Source organism: Rhinolophus ferrumequinum, chromosome 26 (genome assembly GCF_004115265.2).
Source record: "Rhinolophus ferrumequinum isolate MPI-CBG mRhiFer1 chromosome 26, mRhiFer1_v1.p, whole genome shotgun sequence".
NCBI classification, from domain to species: domain Eukaryota; kingdom Metazoa; phylum Chordata; class Mammalia; order Chiroptera; family Rhinolophidae; genus Rhinolophus; species Rhinolophus ferrumequinum.
Window position 1 is genome coordinate 1967439 of NC_046309.1, and position 14792 is coordinate 1982230.

Below are 14792 nucleotides of genomic sequence, written 5' to 3' on the forward strand. Positions count from 1 at the left end.
CTGTCCGTGCACTGTGCACCCCTGCCCCCCAGCTCACTGCAAGCCGTGCTCCCTGCCCTCCTCCCCCAGGCTGGGATCCAGACCTGAAAGTGGGGAGCAGGACCCCACCTCCCGGCAGACACGCAGGTCAAGCTAACACTTTCCTTTGAGAGACATACCACCCAGCCACTCCTGAAGTCAGGCAAGTGATGGTGTCATTTGGCGAAAGGTCTGTGTGACTTGGAGAGAATATGAAGCTTTCTGTACAAATGCTAACTTAGAAACCACACATCTGCTGATGTAACTCAAGCCATAAAGCTCTAACATTCTTAACGTGGTCAGAGCAGAAAGTGGAGGCGTTGGGGCCCATTTCCTCACCCGTCAACAAGTGTGCCAAGTGTCTCGATGTGAATATACCCGAAACTCTGGCGCTGAAAGCCACTAACCAGTGTAGGAGGCCCACAGGTCCCTGGCTTCATGGCGCTTTGGCTAAAAATGGGGTCTTGCCGATGGAAATAGCCGGCATCTGACTGCCACTGCAGCTGCCGTCCTGTGTGATTTTAGGTGACTCCCAGGCCTAAAATCGACCCCCTGTCTGTGCGATGGGAGGGACAAGATTCAGATGGTAACTGGCTTTTCGGAGCTTGTGCTTTGCAGAAGGGAACCCGGGTCCTTCAGGACCAGCACCGAGAGGGCTGCTCACCCAGGCCTGCTGCTGGTTCTTGGTCAAGAAGGGTGACAAGGTTCGGCTGACCCAGCGGGGTCCACTGGGCTGACCTGGTTTCTTTGAGGCGCCAGCTGGGCAGTGGTTTGAAAGGGTTTAGTCAATCCCTCTGCTTTCAGGCTGGGATATGTTTACACTGGACTCACTGCAGTCACAACAACAAATGAGGGAACAAATTTCAACAGATGCAGGATTCTCTAAAGTTTCCTAGTGGGCAGTGCTGTGGCCTCAGCAGAGCTGTTTTAGTCTACTTAGGGGACATCTGTCTTCACCCCAAGGCTTTCGTTTTCTGACTGACTGTGGACTCAAGGACAGAGGATCGGTCCCACCCTTCCTACGAGCAACGCTGTTGGAGCCTCGACGTGGCGTGTTGGCTGCCCCCACCGTGCTCTGCAGAACACACGGCCATGGGCTCAGTGGGCACCTGAAAGATTTCATGACGCTCTGCGTGTTCTCCAAGGTGACACGCTGGGGCAAAAGCAAGAAAAGAGCTCTCCAAGTGGTAAAATAATGTTTTATTCCATGGATGAACAAACGCACCATGCCACATTCTCGTGTCCCTCCTACCAGATCTCGTGGCCAGAGCTGGTGTCCCTGTCAGACCTAATCGGCTTTGCAGTTGGTCAAGGCCACGGAAACAGCAAAAGCGTGATCACGTAGCATTCCCAGGGGTCCTGTCGGTCGGCACATCGATCCTTCTCACAACAGGTGACGTTGTCACCTTAGAAAGAACCCCGCTAGGCACCTTCCAGTGGGACTCGCGAGACTGACATTCACAGCTTGCGCAGATGAAACCCAAAGCCCCACACACCACAAAGCAACATGGACACATCTTCTCTGCTGGCAAGATGTCCAGGACCCCCCAGCAGGAGCGGGAGCTGCGGAACTCAGGACTGACACTCGGCTTGTGAACAAGCTCCAGAGGAAACGACAGTAAGCGGTATGGTTCAAACCAGCACTTTTAGTGCAGACCAGCCAGCGTGTCGGCATGCAAGCGAAACTCACGATGGGGGCCGTGGAAGGGGCGGGGGACACTGCACAATGCCTGGCACACATGCCCGTCTTTATATACAACGTGAAATACACATGGGCACGCCGGCTGTACGCATGGTCAGAGGGCACCTTCCAAGGCCAGCACAGAACGTCCACACGGCTGCTGGCACGTGGCAGCAGGACGGGAGACATGCCGGCACGTGCCGACACTTTCCTCGAGGGTTCCGGTCTCCCCAGCACAGGTGACAGAGCTGGGGGGGGACTCAACGCTTTGTCTTCTTCTGTTTTTTCACCAAAGGTCATCTGAAAAGACTGGATAACTTATCGAGGAAGGAAAGCATAGGTCGAAGGACATACGTAAATGGACAAAGAAAAGCTAAGCCAAATCCTAATACCGCTGGCTGGGAGAGAGCTTTTATTTATGCATTTTCTTGTTTTAGTAAATAGTATCGGATGTTTTCTTTCCCGTCCGTGTTTTCAAAGAGCTCCGAAGTCTGAAGACGACCTTGAGGAGAGAGCAGTTAGTTACTTCTGATCTGTTTCTTCATCTAAAGGAGTGAAAGGCTTACACACTGACTGAAGAAAACAGAGCAAAACAAAGGGAAAACAAACAACAACAACCAAAAAAAAACAGCACAGCAAAACAACCCCGTGACCGCAGACAGTGTCAGGTAAAAACCATAGAAAAATACGAATTAATTCCGTCAGGTTAACCATTAGCCAAGCTACAGTGATCCTTTGTACAGCCCCTTCAGTGCGCGTCTCCTAGTTACAGCGAGGACCAAGCCAACCTCCGCGCGAGTGCGTTAACATTGTGCTATAGCGGGCCCCACGCGGGGGACAGCGGCCGGCCGTGCGACCGCGGGGCTCCACGCAGGTGGGGCTTCATGCTGCTGCCAGTCTTCACTGCCGCCCGTCCTGTGTTCCTGGGGGCGAGCGGGGGGCACCAGTCACTCTGCGGCCAGCAGGAGGCCCCGCCACGATGGTCCCATGTCCCTGGGGCCCCTGGGAGCCACGCCGCATCTCCACCGGGAAGGAGCTGGTGTCTGAAGCCAAACCGCCTTCAGGACCCGAGACACACATGCTACGGAACGGGAACGCTTCCTGCCCCCCACCCCAGCCCTGGCGGGGGCGGGGGGCGGGGTTCCCAGTGCTGCTCTGGGAGGGCGCGCGCTGCGCCGGCTGCGGCCCCGGCTCAGTCCTCCTCGTCCTCCTTCACTGTGACCGTCGGGACGCTGTCCTGGGCCCGGAAGCATTCCTCGAAGAAGTTGATGATGGAGCGGTACAGGTGCTGCCTGAGGGGGGCGCTGTGGAAGTAATGGCTTTCGTCCGGGTAGATCTGCGAGGAAGACGCACAGGTGACCGGCCCTGCTCCACCTCCCGGGGGCTGCATGGACGGCCCGGGCCAGGCACCGGCCACGTCTGACCACCACCACCCCCGAGATGAGCTGCTCGGGGCGCCTCAGTGCACAGCCCGTGCCTTTTCCTCCTGAGGCTCCACTGCGCGCAGCGCACCCGCTAAGTTACGCGGTGCTGCGTCGCCGAGTCTGCAGCCGCCCCTGCTGTGGGGTCTGCAACACGAATACTTGCTCGGGGACCCAAGGCTCCAGGGCTCAGGGCTCCCAGAAGAAGTGGCCAGAAGCCTGCGCTAGCTCTATAACCCCCGTGACACGGGAGCTGTCCCACGCTCACGCCCGGTCCTGGGCTTGGTGAGCCTGGCTCACCACCTGGCTGCACCGCTCACTCACCGGGTGGGCATGGACACGTACGCTTCCTGGGCCTCAGTTTCTGCTTGTGTCACGTGGTAATGATTACCATGGTGCCATCGAACTCTTACAGTGTCGTGGGAATTAAATGCTATAATAGCCGGGAAACACTTCAAACGAGGCCTGCACCGTGGAGAGTGCTAGAAAGATGGTCGCTAACTGTTCTATTGCCCAAGGTAATGGCACCTCCTCCACACGAGGGGCGCTGCGCCACTTCCACACACAGGTACCTGCCCCAGCACGATTCAAAGCCAAGTCTAACTGACCTGGGAGCCCCCCTTCTTTCCATGATACCAGGCTGCCTCCTGCATTTTGAATTGTGTCTTCCTCTTATGTCTTTGAAGGACGGTATTCACTTTTATTTTAGACTATTCATTAATGATGTTGCTGAGCTATTCTATGTACATTGAACATCAAATAGTACAAGAGGAATACATTTGGAAGAACAGAAAAAACAGTAGAAAGTACATCTCCTCCTGCCCTGGGTCCCCAGGCCCCATGCCCTTACCTGGACGATGACTGGTACAAATTCACCGAGTGCCTGCTAAGGCATTTGCTGTGCCTGCACACACAGCCCTGGCTGGGTCCCTTTACTGACCCGTGGGGTCTGGTGTGCACACTTTAGCACCTAGCTGATTTAACAGCTGTTTCGGGGAGCAGTCCGCATTAGCACATAGAGGTCTCCCTGCCAACCTGCCAAGGCTGCTGCCATGTGGAAGATGCCCTAACAAACGGAACATTAAGCATCCTGTCGGCCCCATCCATCACCACCTGAGCCAAACCCCGTTCTTGCAGGAGCCTCTTCCTGACCGGCCCAGCCCACACGTGACCCTCCACAAGGCGGGGATGCAGGAAGGTCAGGAGCTGGGAGACGGAGGCAGGCAGAGGTCCGTGCCAGCACCCTCGTGGATGGGGTGCGTGGATGAGCAAACCTCCCATTTATCTCTGGACCGGAAAAGACCAGTGGGGTCATACCTGTTTTCCTAAGGGAACCGGTGGTCAGGAAGGAAATGGAAGAAGTTTCCAGAAGCAGCACTGTGCATGGCTGGAAAGAGCCTACATTTGAACTTGATGCCATGAGAAGGCTGAGAGTCTGGCTCTTGGAAAGGGTAACGCTCTTTACCTACTGCTCAGCGCAGATAACTCCGGAACACCCAGCTAGTGTTTAGTGAACACGTGGTGTTGTCCAGAGGGAGGTAAGTGAGAGGAAGGCTTAGGACCTGCTAGCATTGCTCTCAGCAACGCTGGGACAGCAGCCTCCTTGTCACAGGCCAGTGGCACCACCAACGTCACTGTCGGGTGCTGCTGGCTTGGCCTGCTCACTGCCTGAGTGGAGGTGGGAGTGGGTGGCGGGGCTGGACTTCTCAGGGGTGTGAGCAGAGCCTGAGCGCAGGGCGAGCTAGCGTCATTAGTAGCAAAAGGACACAAGTGTCCGCCTGTCATTCTGAGGCCCGCCCGGCTCCGACAGCCACGCATAGATGCACCCACAGAGGAAACGGGCCGGGCTGAATCCCTGTGGGTTCCTTCTCTGTAGAGAGGAGCCCCTCTCCAGGAGGTGTGAACAGAGGAGGTGTGCACACTTACCTGTAGGCTGTAATTCGCCTTGCCCTTAATTAGGTGTGTAATGAGTTCTGCTGTGTGCTGGAAGTGGATTTTCTCTGTTAAAGAAAAAAAAAAGAAAAAAAAAGAGGAAAGTGTTTGTCAAAACCCGTACCACCATCGACGACGTACCACCAGATTTGCAGTGGGTCTGTCCTTGAGTCTCACCGTCAGCGGTCGCGTGAATGATAAGAAACTGCTGCTCTTCCAACGCGGCCACTCGGTGCGCCACCCTGGTCATCTGCACACAGGGACAAGGGGACAGTCAGTGGCCACACTGCAGGGGGCACGGCATTTGCACTGGAGAGGGAGTGAGGGCTAAGGGCAGTGCCCCAGGAACTGGGGTACTCTCTATCTGCAATGAAATGCACAGCATGCTCAGGAACCTCAGCTTCCCCCTGTGGACGCCTTTGGGGAGGAGGACGGGGACAGCGAAGAGGGAGAAAAGGCAGCCTCAGAGGGACGTGACATTCTGGGCAGACAGTTCCCATTGTTCAATGTGGAGGCCACAGCCCTGCCCCGCGGGGGACTCTGGCCTCCTCTCTACACCATGTGCAATGTGCACATTGAGTCGACGACGGCTCCAGTCCCAGAACGGGAAGAGACACGGGCCCGAGGGGTCACTGTCGCCTCAGTCCACACCACAGAATGGTGCACGGAGGATCAGGCCTTTTCTGAGTGGGCGCTGATGGACGATGGGGAGAGCAGTAGCCCCGGGAAGGGAGTGTGGGCTCCCCACGGGCCGGGGCTGGGAGGGTGGGAGAGCGGAACCCAGAGAAGAGGTGACCGGGTTCATCACATGCCCCACTGGACAAGTGGCAGTTGTGCCCAAACCTACCTCGTATGCTCTGTTGTCAAGTCCGTGGAGGCCCAAGTACCTCTCGGAAAATGCAGACGCTGGACACAAACAGAGGAAGAGAGGGGTACCTACATCTGTGCAGAGCCCCCAGACTCGGGGGTGCTGGGGACAGGGCTGGGGCTGGGGGCTCCCTTCCACTGGAATGGCAAGTGTTAGCTTTCAAAACACCACACGCAATCTCTTGGGAATGAGATGGTACCATGGTAACACTTAAATATATTAGTGTCGGGGGCTGGGATTTTAGCGGGATGGTGAAACCCGGATGAAGCAAAAACCAAATTCGTCAGAATCCTAAATAAACAGGATAACTGTACACTTCATTTCCACATATGGGAGAGGGAACAAATACTAGGAAAGCAAACTCCCATCAGGATTTACTTATTTTTGAAGAAAGTCTTGGCATGTCTCGGTTCTATTCTGAACCCTGGTCCAGGCTGTGAGGAAAACCCCGGGGCAGCCAGCAAAGGCGGGAGGAAAGCTCCAAACAGCCTCCACAGGTTCCAGGGAAATCCTCAGTCAGGTGGGAGGGACACCGTGAGGCCCTCCCCGTCTCGGGCACGGTGACAAGTCAAGGGGTGTCAATGTATGTGCATTCAAAGCAGGCAAATTGGAAATGGCGTGATTAAAAAAATTAAGAAAGACTCACTGAATTTGAAAAAGATAAAATATGCTACGTGCACTCCCGTGGGAAAATTAATTTTAGATGATTAAAAGTTCAAGTTCAGAGTTCTTGTATGATTAGAAGTTGAAATTTGCATTAACGCACTTTGCAAAGGTCCGTGCATCTGTGGGCAGCCTGTGGCCTGCTGGGTCCCTCCAGGGGGCCCACGGAGATGGGGTACATGGGAGGGTGCCGCCATGGGGCATTTAAAAAGGGGTTAATGTCACAAAGCCACGCCCATTCAGAGAAAAGGGGCTGGCTGACCAGAGAAGGGGGAGTGGAGGGAGCCCGGACCCCCACCGTGACATCGTGACATCGAGCCATGTGTGGGGCTGCTCCCCGGGCGGAGGCCTGGTTCCCACAGCAGGGCAATCTGATCTCTGTCTGCTCCCTGCAGCCAGTCATCCTGGCACCGTCCCTGGCCTACGGCTCCTGCCCACGAGAAAGCCACTCTCTCCAGGAGTGTCCGGCACTGCGGGACGAAGGTGGGAACACAGCCCAGCAGGCTGACCGCTCAGCTCTCCACTCACTTACCACCAAGTAGCAACTCTCCCAACTGCCCACCTGCCCACCAACCCCCTGCCGGGACCCAGAGCCCAGGAGGGGCCCTGGTGGGGTCTGCAGCACACCGCCCCCTCCCCCCACCCCGCTGGCTTTCCTGCTCCGGCTACGGCTGTGTTTTCAGGGCCTGGTCATGTATGTTGGGACACGGTTCAGGGCATCAGTGGACGGGCCACTTTCACTCAGAACACGTGGCTTGAAACCCTCCCTCTCCTCTCCCAGGTTTCACCCGTGAGCCTTACAACCGCATGTTGTTTATCGTGGACTGTGGGCGCCCGAGGTGGGGGAGGCAGGTGGGGACGCAGAGCGGAAGGGAAGGCAGGTGGCCGTGCGGGGGGCCCGGCTCTTTGTCTAGCCCAGACCGTACCGTAGAGCTTGAAGTCTGTTACTGGAGAGAGAGCAGAGCCACAGGTGAAAATCTGACCTTGGTTTTCATCCTTCGCCGGGAGGATGTAGGTGCTCAGGTACCCACCGTAATCCTGGGAGAGAGAGAAAGGGAGGGAAGTGGGGGCACGAAACGTCAACGATTCAGCCACGAAGACAGCTTCAGACGCAAGCATCCATTTTCATGGAGCACCCCCTCCCCTTGTCTTAATTTCAACTTAGAAAAAATTTTAAGGGAGGTACATGGAAAGCAACGACCTTTCCAACTAACTATTATGTAGTGTAAGCCTTTCCCTCTTTGGGGCCTCAGTTTCAAGTGACACGAAGAAAAACGCAGTGACCCGGAGGTAGGCTGTGGGCCGCTAGGTAAGAGGGTCATTATCAAGTGCGTCCCAGCTGGGCACCGTCACACAGTGTTTCTGGCGGACGCCTTGTCTGCGGGCAGAGCCGACTGTTCTGTGTGATTTTGGAGGGGTGGGGGGCAAAGAGGAAGCGGTATCAGAGGGCCCCCGTCCTGCTCAGCTCCGTGTGTCACGGGCATGGGTAATCCCTTACGTTCCAAATTGCCCTTGTCTTGGGGTCCACATAAAAGACCCCACTTCCAGCGGGGCCTCCCAGAGGAAGCAAGACGTTGCAACATTCTGTGTCATGGGAGCCGTCAAAGCCCGTTGGTTCCGATGTGTCCTGGAAGACCCAGAGGGAATAGGCCACAGATGTTCTGATGAGCAAAGGTGGCAGCGAGGGGAGCACAGGCCCGAGAGAAGCAGGGCAGGGCCCGGGGGTGGCTCGAGCTGTGTGAGCACCTGGGTGAGACAGCGGAGTGTGGGGAACCCACGTGCCTGAAGGAGACCACGCCCAACTCACCATACAATTAACTGTTTGTGTTACATTAGAACAGCGTCCCTTTAGTAGAACAGCAATACCTTGTCTTAATGACAATGCAAGATGCTTTTTGGTTTCTGGCTGGTAATACTTATTGTTGATGGAATCTGCAAGTCCTTCCAAGTCATTCTGCCGTTTGTTTTTTTTAAAAATGTGTTGACCGACAGCACCAAACGCTGGCGAGGACGTGGAGCCACAGGAACTCTCAGTCACTGCTGGTGGGGACGCAAAGGGTGCAGCCACTTTGGAGACAGTGGTGGTTTCTTACAGAACTAAACACGCTGTCACCATACGACCCAGCAATTGCGCTCCTTGGTATTTACCCAGAGGAGCTGAAAACTACGTCCACACAGAAACCTGCACACAGACGCTTACAGCAGCTTCACTCATAATTGCCCAAACATGGAAGCAGCCAAGACGCCCTTCAGGAGGTGAAGGAAAAACAAACTGCGGTCGGTCCAGACACTGAGACCTTGCTCAGCACCTAAAAGCAACGAGCGCCCAAGCCATGGAAAGATGCGAGGCACATTACGGAACAGCTGGGAGCGGCCGTTTCCTTCACTCCTCGGCATCGTCAAAATCCACCTGACTTCGCTTCTTCACTTTATTATTGTTTGTTTTAATATAATGGATCCCCCCCACCCAGTTGTTTGTGGGAAATCAATGATTCATGCCTGTTTATTCTCTGGCTTGGCTTTTGTTCGATGCCGTTTTGTTAGAGTCCTCGTGCAGACCAAGGAAGCTGGGATGCTGCCCAGTGAACGCAGCCGGACTGCGAGGGCCACACCTGGACGATTCCAGCCACGTGACACGCTGGGTCGGCAACACCATGGTGACAGTACAAAGGTCAGTGTTTGCCAGGGGCTGCGGGGCGGAGGGGTGAACAGGTGGAACAAAGAGGCTTTTAAGGCAATGAAACTAGTCTGTGTGACAGTTTAATTGATGGTGGGTACATGTCATTCCACATTTGTCCGAACCCACGGAATGGCCACCACCACGAGGGACCCCTAATGCCCGCGATGGGCTCCGGGTGGTGATGACGTGTGCTGTAGGTTCATCCAGCGTCACAAACGTACCGTCTGGTGGGGGATTTGCTAGTGGTGGGGGCTGTGTGGGGGTGGTGCCGGGGGGAGTTCTTTTATGCCTCAATTTTGCTGTGAACTTACAACTGCTCCCAAAAATAGTCTTTTTTTAAAAAAAGCTCCTGCACGTATTTTCCCTAGGGACCCCAGGGCCTCCCAGGGTTTTAGCAGGAGCCAAATTCCGCCGTGGGCGGGTGTCCCTCCCCAGGTCCCCAGGACACCTGTAGAGAGGCCATAGCTCCGGGGGCAGGCGAGACTCATTTCGGGGGTAGAAAGGGGTGTGAGGACAGCCTGCAGAATGCTGATGAGCGCCAGGCGGGTGGGTGTGGTTACGGAGCCCACGCTCTCGGAATGACTAAGGAGCATCCACGAGCAGTGAGCACACTTCCTAGGCCCGTCTCGCTGACAGACGGTCGTGAGCAGCTCTCTGAGGCTGTACAGCACGCTCGCTGCCCACGTGCTGAAAGCCAGCTTTCCACGCGATGACTGCTCCGTCTTCTGCCTCCCCCGTGCATGCTCACAGGTCCCGGGTGGGGTCTGTGCTTCCTTCGGTGCCTGACATGGGAGGCCCAGCCCTCGGGAATGGTACTGTGTGTTTTGGGAGCAGTGAAGGGTGGGCGTAGACTGGCCGGGGCCTGGCGCCCTGCCCTGGGCTGTTGGCCAGTAACTTCCCCACGTGGGGTTGGGCGTGTGACCAGGGTGGACACTCGAGTCACACTCATGAAGAATCCCACTGGCTCTGAGCCCCACACAGCAGTGGGGTCCTGCACGTACCGATGCGCCTCTGGCCTCTGTGTCCAGGCTCTGGTCTGGCCCTCAGCCACGGAGGGGAGCCACCGGGCCTCCCCCCACCTCACCTCCGGCAGGGAGCACCCGAGGAGCTGGCACACAGCTCCCATCACAGGCTCCGGAGGTGCTGACGAGGCAGGTATTCTGATGGCTACCTGTCCAAGCTGCCATCTGCAGGGGGACCACTGTGCGGCTTGTGCTGTGACTCACCCTCCCTCAGGCAGACGGACCTGTGTCTCTCCATCAGCCTCCTGCCTTCTGGATCGCAAGAGGCCGAGGGTCTCTGGGCCGTGTGAGAATGGGAGGTACGAGGTGGCCCTCCCGGCACCTGCCTCAGCCACGGCCATGCCTCAGGCTGCAGCCCCCGGACACGGCCCACCCCACAGAAGCTACGGGTTGGTTGGCTCAGAGCGTGCCCCTCCGTGCCCTTCCTTCTCTGTAGTGAACTTGGTAAACTAATGGAGGGACCGCATGTGGAGACAGACAGAGATAAAGACAGAACATGAATTCCTGCCTTCCCTTCTCTCCTGGCTGCACAGCCAGAACGACGGCAGGCCCTTAGGAACCAGAGAACGTGCGCCCTCCAGGGTCGACTTCTTTCTGTCTTTCCTGCGATAATGTACAAAGCAACTCCGACAAACGAGCGGTCACACGCGGGGCTCCCCTTGCTGGAATCACAAAACACCCAACCTCTCACTCTTAAAGCAGAGATTGCTGACACGCCACCAGGCCGGCGACATTCCCAGTAAACCAGGACTGGGTCTGGGGGGTGACGCAGCTGGCGCTCCTGAGCAGGGGCTGGTGACACGCGACAGCAGAGCTCACCTTCCCAAACACGGCCACGCGCGTCTTATCAATGTACTGCTCCCTCAGCATCGTCCTGCAAGGCCCAAGAAGAGAGTGGGTGTTCAGGACGCAGCGTGGCGTGTCCTGCGTCCCCGGGGCCCGGAGCTGTGCCTCCCACCCGCGTCAAGCATGACGACCCTATTTAAATCAAGGGAATGTTAGGATTCTAATCCAGTTCCCTGCTGCTTCTCTCTGGGGGTGCACAGGCCGTACCCACCTTAAACACTGCAGGCGTCCCCGCAGTAGCTCTGCAGAGCACCCAGGGACGTAAAGCTTGCTGTGCCGAGGCCGTTCTGGAGACCTTTGGGCCCTGCTGGGGTCCCTCTCCTCCCCTTGCCACCCCCCTCCCTTGGCTCACATGACTCCCATCCACCCCGACCCTTGGCAGCCTCCTCCGGGGTCAGCGGGGAGAAGAGGAAGGAGCTCTGGTTCTGTGCTGCACTGGTCTCCATTACCCTGCAGTGTCCTTTGTCCCCAGCTCCCGGGGGGGGGGGCGGTGTAGGAGGGTCCCTGTCCTGTGCCTGTTGGGTGGCAGAATCCCCCATGGCTGGTGCTTCCTTTATTCATCTGCCCTCAAATCACTCAGTTTGCGTGCTTCTAGCCCCTCCTGTCCTCCTCCCCCCCCGGCCCCCAGCCCCACCCACACTGGTGGTCAGTGTGCCTGCAAGGCTGTGCCTTTGCGCCCCCTCCAGCCTCTCCCAGTGTGTTCTGTCTGGAATGTGTGTCTCCCACTTTCCACATCTGTCCTTCGAGGGGCGGGCTTGTCCCCAGGAGCCGGTCCAGGCTGTTTGCTCTGCGCCTGCGCTCCGAGTGCCAGCTGCGTCCACACTGTCCATTCACAGCTGTCCTCTTCCCTTACACAGCGGCTTGGCTTGCGAGGGGACTCTGCTGTGTCATCTGCTATGGGAAGTGTCACCCACAGGCTCCAGGACAGGCCCGTGAGGTGGAGGAAGGCTGGAGAATCAGGAAAGGGCCCAGGAGCTTTGGGAGCTGTGTTCATGGTTCTTCACCTGATAGAACTGGGCTGTTTCTCTCTGACTAACGACAACACAGCCCACATCCTACACGGAGCTTCGCACGTGTGCTTTGGCTTGAAACACTGGGGTGCCAGCTTCCCAGGAAAGTCTGCGTGTTTTCTGACGGCCGTGCATGTGCGATGGGGTCCCATTCTTGAAAGCTTCAGTGGCTTAAGAGTTTACATTATTTACTGGTTTTCTGGAACAGGGTCTGCCTGTTTTTAGGAATTCCTTCTTTTTAGGAAACACTGCGCGTGTGAAACAGCCTTTTGTCCTTTTGTCCCGTTCTCAGAGGTGGGGCAGCTCCACGCGTGAGCAGCTGCAGGGCGGGGGCTGCGGTGTGCCTGAAGGACGCCGTGTCCTTGGTGGGCCGGAGGCCTGGGCCCCACTGGGAGGGGTCAGACCAGGGTGGGCGAGGACAGGAAGCAGCAGGGGGGTGGCAAAGGCGTAAAGGAGGAGGGTCTCGGAGGCAGGGAGGAGCCCAGGCGGCCATCCTGCGAGCCCAGGGGAGTCAGCCCTGGATGAGGCCACGGGGGTGGGCCACGTGGAGAGACGCAGAGGCCTGGGGCTCTGGTGGCACTGCTGGTCCTCTGGACTTCCAGGGCCCACGGAGATCTTATCTTTGACGCACGTTTGACCTGGTGTGTGTGTTGTAAACTTCCGGGCCGAAGCTTCTAACAGACGCAGCTTCCTTGGCTATGAGGTCTGCAGACATTCCTCCCTGCTCTGTATCTTCTGTCTGGGACCCACGCTGGGCTCTGGATATGGCCCCTGCCGCTCTGCCACTAGCTCCTATCTCCCTGGAGGACCTGGGGCCCTTCAGTTCCTCATTCGTTGCTTCATCCATTTAAAGATTACCAACTCAGTGCACACCGTCTTTTTACAAGAGAGCAAATGTTTTGGAAAGGCAATGAAGTGAATTTTTAAAGCAATCAATAACTTTTTTTTTTTTTTTTTTTAAAGGCGGGCTCAGCTCACAGCGGCCCAATGCGGGGATCGAACCGGCAACCTTGGTGCTACCAGCACCACGCTCTAACCAACTGAGCTAACTAGCCACCCCCGAATTTTTTAAACCTGCAACGCACACAGGCATGATGACAGGTGGCATGAGGTGCCATGCTTCCTTACGGTCCTTCAGTCCACAGAGGTGCACCAGCCTGGGCTCTGTGTGCCACCTTCTCCACCAGCCCAGGCTCCAGCGTCACGGCCCTCCCATCCACGATGCTGATCACCATGTGGGGCCCCATTATCTGTGTTTTCCTGGCCCTTCTCGTCCTTCTAAGTATGTGAGTCTGTTGGTTGGGTTGAAATGTTCCCGCAACACGTCTCGGCAGTTAGTCTGTTTGGTGCCACCGCCCACTGCACCACACGACTGAAAACTGCACTTCTACCCGGGGAGCCTGAAGGCCAGGCATCATCCAGCACAGGGTCTTGTGTTTTTTTTTTTCCAGGGCAACAATAAAACTCAACAATAATCCTGAGTATCCGTCCCTTGGTGCTAAGCCTCCTTCTGGTCCCCAGAACACTGCTGGTCTTGCTGAGTCCGTGACAGGCATGTCAAAAACAGTGCCGCTCTTTGGGCTGCACAGGACGTTCTGACTGGCCACCTGGATGTGCACAGGGGTCCTTTTCTCAGTGACAAGGTGACCCACTCCATGGACCCATCCTCACTCACACTCTGTCTCTCTCCGTCTGTCTGTCCTTCCCCCTCCTTCCTCTCCCCCTCGTGAAGAACGGCAGAGAGGAGCGTGGACACTGGCTGAGGTCTGTGCCCAGCACCTGGCACGGCCTCTGTACCTTGTTTTTGGACCAAACAGACAAGCTACCTCGCTGTGGAAAACCAGTGTAAAAGTCTGTGGGAGAGCGTCACTGGTGGGGATACTCACTCTGGAATATTTCACATGCAAAGTGCGTGCACTGACAGGACACACATCTTGGAGGATTAGTGTGGTCCCGCAGAAAACGTGCCCCCTCCTGCCTCTCCTGTTGGGTTGGGGCCCCGGGGGGTGCGGGGGGAGCCTCACCGCACAGCCTCCACCTGGTCCTCCTCCTCCAGGAAGCCCAGCCGTCGCCTCACTTCGTGCAGCAGCTTCGTGCCTTGGAAGCCACTGCCTCGGCCGTCACACTTCACCACCACGGCTCCGTGGCTGCTCACCATCACCGTTTCCCAGGTCACCTCGAACTTCTCAGCCACACTCTGGCTGCCCGGGGTGCCGTCCCTGGAAAAGACAGTCCAGGTCCTTGGCACGCTGTGTCACAGACCCTGGGGACATGGGATTCTTCCCAGAGGGCTGTGCCACCCAGCAGGGGACCCACAACCCCAGGCCACCATGTGCCGACTCCTTAGAGGTGGGCCAGTGCTGCCAGTGGGCCTTTTAAATGGACACGCGGGTACTAATCACTCACTAGTACGCCGGTGGGTGTGGGGAGGCTTCCCCATGATTTTCCTTTTGGGGGGAACAGGATGAACAGGAGGGAAAGCAGCACCTGGCCAGCCTCCCTCCCAGTAACAGCCCGAGGCAGGACTGCACGCCTCCGGAGTGGTCAGACAGCTCGGGGACGTTCTCAGAACCAGAACCAGGGCGTCTGTCTGTCCATCAGCAGGAGTATCCGGAACAGCTCTTGGCTGGCAAACGCACGGGCTTCAGGGC

The 14792-nt window shown here is 56.9% G+C and overlaps 1 protein-coding gene and 1 non-coding gene across 2 annotated transcripts in view; both read right to left on the reverse strand.

Moving 5' to 3' along the window:
• Positions 1 to 1197: 1197 nt before the first annotated feature.
• DPP6 (dipeptidyl peptidase like 6) overlaps positions 1198 to 14792 on the reverse strand; it is a 426206-nt gene continuing 412611 nt past the window's right edge. The window contains exons 20-26 of the mRNA XM_033098964.1: positions 14166 to 14360; positions 11105 to 11159; positions 7510 to 7621; positions 5900 to 5958; positions 5230 to 5302; positions 5047 to 5120; positions 1198 to 3035 (exon numbers count right to left, since the gene is read on the reverse strand). Of these exons, the coding sequence (XP_032954855.1) occupies positions 2892 to 3035; positions 5047 to 5120; positions 5230 to 5302; positions 5900 to 5958; positions 7510 to 7621; positions 11105 to 11159; positions 14166 to 14360 (712 nt within the window). The 3' untranslated portion in view covers positions 1198 to 2891. The remainder of the gene's footprint in view (positions 3036 to 5046; positions 5121 to 5229; positions 5303 to 5899; positions 5959 to 7509; positions 7622 to 11104; positions 11160 to 14165; positions 14361 to 14792) is intronic.
• Positions 13123 to 13196, reverse strand: TRNAT-GGU (transfer RNA threonine (anticodon GGU)). The gene has a single exon. It is a non-coding gene; the product is annotated as a tRNA-Thr (tRNA).